The sequence below is a fragment of the Dendropsophus ebraccatus genome, chromosome 13, assembly GCF_027789765.1.
Source record: "Dendropsophus ebraccatus isolate aDenEbr1 chromosome 13, aDenEbr1.pat, whole genome shotgun sequence".
NCBI classification, from domain to species: Eukaryota; Metazoa; Chordata; class Amphibia; order Anura; family Hylidae; genus Dendropsophus; species Dendropsophus ebraccatus.
The window spans coordinates 29,764,278-29,770,983 of record NC_091466.1 but is presented as its reverse complement, the minus strand read 5'-3'; the positions used below and the strand labels follow the sequence as shown (position 1 = coordinate 29,770,983).

Sequence of the window (6,706 nt, the reverse complement as noted above, 5' to 3'; positions counted from 1 at the left end):
AGAGTTAAAGTGTCACTGTCGTGAATTTTTTTTGGCAGAAATCAATAGTCCAGGCGATTTTAAGAAACTTTGTAATTGGGTTTATTAGCTGAAAAACGATTTTTTATAATGAAAAAGCAGTTTGAAGCTCTCCCCCCAGTCTTCATTGTTCTCCTATGGAGAGAGCTAAATAAAACACCAAAACAAGGACAACAAGGAGTTAATCTACAAATACCTCACCCTTTATCTCCTCTGACAGTCAGCACTGACCTCTCTGAGCTCTGATTACAGCTGTCACCCAGCTCAGTGCCTGTAATCCTCTGTTATCTGCTTTCTGCTGTTGGCTAACTCCCTCCTTCCTCCTCCCTCCCTTCTCCCTAGAAAAGACTGGGTACGTCTGATGCAACAAGTCACAATTTCCAGATTTTTTGCAGTGGATGGAAAAGAGGGGGGGGACCTGGGAAAAGGCTTTTTAAATGCAGATAAATGGCATATTTGGCTAATAAACCCAATTACAAAGTTTCTTAAAATCGCCTGGACTATTGATTTCTGCAAAAAAAAAAAAAAAAAAAAAAAAAGGACTGACACTAAGGCATTCAACAGACCGCAGGTCTGTTTCTTATGTGTGATCATCCACGTGTGCAGATTTGTTAAGATTTTTACCACCAGTCTATGTAGATTTTTCCTCTAGAAACGACCAGAAAAATTGTAGTCCATTATAAACTTTCCTTATACAACACATTCAGAGAGGTTTGCCTCCATGTAATATTTGGATGTAAGCGCTGGAGATTGTTCCAGAGTCATTCACTGTTGTATAATGCCAAATGTTTACTGCCACACATGCGCACACAGATTCAGATAGATCGCAGTAGACCTAATGAAAGTCGGACCCGTTCCCTGGAACCCATTCACTCTAATAAAGCAAATTAACCATTACATACTGAAAATATTTTTTATTTGTTCATGTAAACAAAATGCTAGCACCATGTGCCTTGTTAAATAGGGCTGAACATTAGATCCATGTTAAACAGGTGCATCCTCTGAACAAACGTATCAAAAACGCCTAGGGTTAACGTAACCCAAGTACTGAGCTTTATTTTTTCGTTTTTTGTTTTTTTAATAAATTTTAGTTTTTTTTAGCTTTATTTTAAAAGAGGAGAAGGGGGGTGGAGGGTCAGAAAACAATCAGGTCTAACATGTTATGGCGAAATGGTTTAAGCTTACAGTTGTGAGATTTCTATACTTTTGGCTGCCTCTATATACTTATTGGCCAGTGTGGTCATAGGAAGACTAAAGAGAAAGTCGTCCACCAACACAACACTTTCCATACAAGGGTCTGTTTATTAATAGGGTAGCGCACAGTGTAGAATGATTTATCACTTTGTATTAGAATTCCTGACTGGAAGAGAAAGATGAAAACCAAGATTAAGAATTTAACTTATTTTTAACCTTCTTTTAGAAGGATTTTGAGGTTTTACTTAAAACAATTGAACAAAGAAACTAAATTTCAAAGTGCATTAGTCTCAACGAGAGCCCCCGGGCTCTCTCCCAACCCCAATTTTGGCCACCAAATGGCCAATAAAGATGTTGTGTTTTTTTTTGTGCTTTTATTTTTTGTATAAGAGTTACTGTACACTTCTAGATTATACATTTGTACAACATTTACAACAAAAAAATTACATTATTTACACCCTAATCTTAACTTTGAGGGGGTAATATACGAATGTACTGGCCACTGGGTCTCAACGCTGCTGGTGCTGGTTTTGCACTTCACTAATCTGGCACCAAAAGTGTTAGAAGCCAACCGGTACTATTCATTTAACACAATTTTCACACCTTTTGTGAAAATATATTAATTTATTTATAGGAAAAATAAAGATTTAACAAATTTACACATTGCCATTTTTGTCAATGTTGTTAGGAAAAAGACGGAAAAAAAAAAAACCTTTACTTCCTCGGCTCATCGGCAAGCCCAAGCTTCACCACTTAATAACCCTCAGATCTTGAATGGCGGGGAGGGCTAGTGTTCATGCCTGACGACATGGCCCAACTTAGACCAGGTCCAGACCTAAATGGTCTGTTAATCAAGAACGTCCATAAAAACAAGAACTTAAGATGTTCACCGGATCATATATGCCAGGCTTGCTCCAAGACCAGCTACACCAGCGAAAGCCATCAATACAGTTCTTAGACCACTTTCATAGTCCTCAACATGAAAGAAGTCAACACAGCCATCCTGGAAAATGAAAAGAAAAAGCATAAGATTTTGAACACGTACAAAAAGGCCTTTAAACACCTACAAAAAACTAAGGACTTGTGAGCCATTTTGGTTTCCTTTAGTAGTTCCAAGGGAGAACAAGCTTCACCCTATATCTGAAGATGTATTGGTATTTCAGGTGAGCCCATCAAGCATATAACATGTACTTTAAGGGGTTTTCCATAGTTGGTCAGTCTCAGTTTTATATAATCTTATTCAAGCGCAGGAACAATGAATGAAGGACCTTTTCGTTGTGACCCCAGTGTCAAGGTCCAAAGCAATGTACTTGAAGAGGGCTCCACGTTCAGGTGAAACTACATTGCTATGTTCAAGCAATTGCTATATAACTCATACAACAAGTTATATCAAAGACTTTAGAGTCCCAGTCATAATAGTAAATTGCTCCTGGCTGGTTATCCAATACATTACTACTGTGTGTCTAAATAAGATTGAATACACTAAATTCTATTTCATATAGACATGAATGAGCTCCCAGTCACACAATACTCACCCAGCCATTGTGCTCTATTATCCATTGTCTTTTGTGGGTCATGAGATAGTCAGTGAAGCTGTCTGCTAACGTGCCAATGCTGTTTTCCATGTGTAGGCTTTTCAAATGTTTAGCGACAAAAGCACCAAAGCTTATAAGAGTAACAATTCGGCCCCAGTTCGTAATCCCATCACTAAAGACCATAGATGGAACTTCTGAGAGTTTTTGAATGTCTTCAGGATGTTGTATGGACAATCTTTGTAACATGCCTGGAGGAAAGAAGGAAAAAAAAAAATTGAATACTAATGATCCACATTGTCTACAGTTTTAATCTGCAATCAAGACAGTGAAGCAGGATGGCAGGTGACCTCTGCCAGATGGAGGCCAAAAACAGGGTATTCATGCAAGATGGCCACCCAGGCTTACTGAACATATACAAAGCCAATCTACCTGACTACACCATTACACTCTCCCCTGGTCTCCTTTTGCAATAGCATAATACAAAGGTTCAGATTGAAAGGACTGTAAATTCTCCTGAGTGACTTCTTCATAGAGTGTGGAAATATATTCCCCTCCTATATCATAGCCCAGTACACTGCCTGGATGCAAAGCTCTGTATAAAGCAAACCAGCAAGGCATACTAGGGTCGCTCCGTTCTGAAACCTACAGAATTACGATTGCAGCTCTTTGACTACAAAGTATTATTCACCTAGTGCAGCAACAGAAGAGGAGTATACTGGAAAGTTCTACCTGTCTGCTTCCTAGAATCAGTTCCTGCTATGTAACTTCTATGTAGTGAATTTTATGTGTTATGTCAAAGACGGGCCTGCACCTGCATGAAGCACCCTCTGGTGAAAACCCCTTTGGGTTATATCCACACATTTCTATACAAATCACCACCCCATTAGAATACAGAGGATTTCCGGTCCACATAGCATTTGCTTTCATCAAATTATAACAGATGTTTCAGGTGGTGGGATATGCTTAGTGTCAGTTCTGTGTGTTTCCACTGAACCAAACTGACCTTTTAAATCTGTGGTCTCCAACCTGTAGCTTGCAGCTACCTGAGCATGCTTGGAGTTGTAGTTTGGTAGTGACTAGAAACCACCAATTTAAATAAAATACTATCCATTTACTTGGCTATGAACAAGCTGCAATACCGGACATGGCCTTCAGACAAGGGTGGCACTATTTTAGGGAATGACCTTTCTTCGTTTTATAAGGCCTGCACTCTTCATAACACTGTCATCATGTGTTAGTTAAATGATGGATTTTTTTTTTTTTTTTTAGACTGGAGAACAGAAAAAAAGGATCAGTTATGGTTTCTGCATCCACCATCTGTGCAGTCAGCCAAACAGGATGTTAAAAAAAAAAAAGTCAAGTGGTTACGTTCCGCTTTAACAGCCTGTGTTCCAGTCAGTTCTGGAAAATACCACAAATCAATAGGAATGTGGAGCGGCGGGGGAGGGAGGACAGGAGGAGTAATACATTATTCAGCGGGGACTCTCATAAATTATACAAGAATTCAAACAGGATGCAGCTTGAAAAACAGCCGAGGTTACTGCTGGTCAGAGCTGGAGGTCTGGGACAAAAATCTCACTAAACTTCACCGATTGGGTCAGACGAAGAGGTCAAAGGGCAACACAAATCATAACTGACTGGAATTTTCCAGTCAGTCAGGAACCAAAACCTTATCGGCCCACATTCCTGTGATAAGCCTGTTACTGTATCACCAGTTCCTGTACTAGACAACCAAAGGTTATAATGACAAGGCGTAGAGGAGTAAAGAGTAAATGCCACACCTTGGTGAAACTACAACTCCCAGCATGACCTAGAAGATCAAAGGGTGTGCAAACCTTGTATAATCAGGGTCAAAGGTTGCGTGACCACTAAATCCCAAAAACACAATTTATGCTTTTACATTAAATATATTCAGTCATGAAAATTAAATAAAGCTACTGAACTTCAAATATAATATCTACAATCAACATCTAATAAAGCTTCTGGAATTCAAATCTAATACATCTCAATGTTAATGCAACATGCCTAACTAATAAAGCTTCTAGATTTCAAATACCAAGAAGTGTTAACTGCCAACACTAATAAAACTATGACTTCCACACAATGCAAGGACGGCATATCCCTGTACAATAAAGCTAGGAGAATTCAAAAGGAAGACAAAACGCAGGTATTCGTTTAACCCCTTTATTGACAACATTGAGCAACTCGTTAATCCTCACTGCAAAACCTGCTCTGCAACCATAGAGCAGGACAGCCAGCCAGCCAGGCGGGGCTCTGCTATGTGCACAGCACCACGTATACAGAGCAGGCCACCGCTAAACCACACACAGCGGCCCCTAGCGGCCATATTATCATTCATTAACGTACAATAAAAAATATAGTTAGACCATTTACACCCCCCATTTTGCCGATTTGGTTTCTCCCCCCAGCTATAGAGCACAATTGTTAGGAGCAGACCAAATGCAGAAAATGAGGGGGGTTCAACACAAAGCCAGATGCTCTACCGCATGCAAATCTACGTGCAGTGAGTGACGCACAAAGAGCAGCCATATGTAAAGCAGCTGCGGGGTCTCACCCTGGAAGGCCATCCGGTGCTTGTCGTTGATCTCGCTCCCCAGCCTCCGCAGCGTGGCCAGGGCCTTATGACTGTTGCCCTCCATCTTCATGTCTCCGGCCCATTCCCTATACATGGCGTGCAGCAGCCTACGGGTCTCCACATAGAGGGCGTCAGGGGCGCAGGGGGAGGTGGGGGTGAGCGGGGGAGACGTGGAGCCCCGGGAGGCAGAGCCTAAGTCCATGTCCTCATCCTCGTCCAGCTCCGACTGTGAGGACGGTAACGAGCCGTCCGTGTTGTAGCCCTGCAGCCGCCGCTCCCAGCCGTCCTTCTCCAGCTCCAGCGGCCCTCCGGTGTACGGTACCAGCTGGGCGTCCTTGGGCAGCATTGCGCCTCCATTAGCGCTGTACAGAATGGGCATAATGCTGGCGGGTTTCCGAATCATTGCAGGGTTCATCATCTTATTACAATAGTGTGAATCCGCTGACGCTACAACGATAACCTTCCTCAACCGACGCCTGCTCGGAATAGACAGCCAACGAGGCCGGAGGACGAAAGACATCCGGGTCCCGCCCAACACACCACGCCTACGAAGCCACGCCCATTATCTTTGCCGTCACTCAGGCACGCCTCCTAAGCCATATATGGTTAGTCGGATATGGAGCGGAGAGTACAGTAGGGTTTCCCAGGGAACAGATTCATCCTCAATGTGCAGAACAAACAGAGCAAATACAATGAGCTAAGGATCGGAAATCCGCAGCTAATCCGCGCCCAGCCTCACTGACGTCACTCACAGGGCCCAGCATGTGATGTCATAGAATTACAGGGATAGTATATAGCTAATCATATATACAGGGATGGTATATAATCATATATACAGGGATGGTATACAGCTAATCATATATACAGGGATGGTATATAGCTAATCATATATACAGGGATGATATATATAATCATATATACAGGGATGGTATACAGCTAATCATATATACAGGGATGGTATACAGCTAATCATATATACAGGGATGGTATACAGCTAATCATATATACAGGGATGGTATACAGCTAATCATATATACAGGGATGGTATATAATCATATATACAGGGATGGTATATAGCTAATCATATATACAGGGATGGTATATAATCATATATACAGGGATGGTATACAGCTAATCATATATACAGGGATAGTATATAATCATATATACAGGGATGGTGTATAATCATATATACAGGGATGGTATACAGCTAATCATATATACAGGGATAGTATATAATCATATATACAGGGATGGTGTATAATCATATATACAGGTATGGTATACAGCTAATCATATATACATGGATGGTATATAATCATATATACAGGGATGGTATACAGCTAATCATATATACAGGAAT

At 41.2% G+C, this 6,706-nt stretch overlaps 1 protein-coding gene across 1 annotated transcript; it reads right to left on the bottom strand.

Annotated features, from left to right (window-relative positions):
* Positions 1–917: 917 nt before the first annotated feature.
* Positions 918–5,849, bottom strand: MCL1 (MCL1 apoptosis regulator, BCL2 family member). Its single transcript, XM_069950128.1, has 3 exons — positions 5,323–5,849; positions 2,748–2,995; positions 918–2,215 (listed from the first exon to the last, which is right to left on the bottom strand). The coding sequence occupies exons 1-3, from the start codon at positions 5,759–5,761 to the stop codon at positions 2,099–2,101; spliced, it is 804 nt and encodes a 267-aa protein (XP_069806229.1). The 5' UTR covers positions 5,762–5,849; the 3' UTR covers positions 918–2,098.
* Between the last annotated feature and the right edge of the window lie 857 nt (positions 5,850–6,706).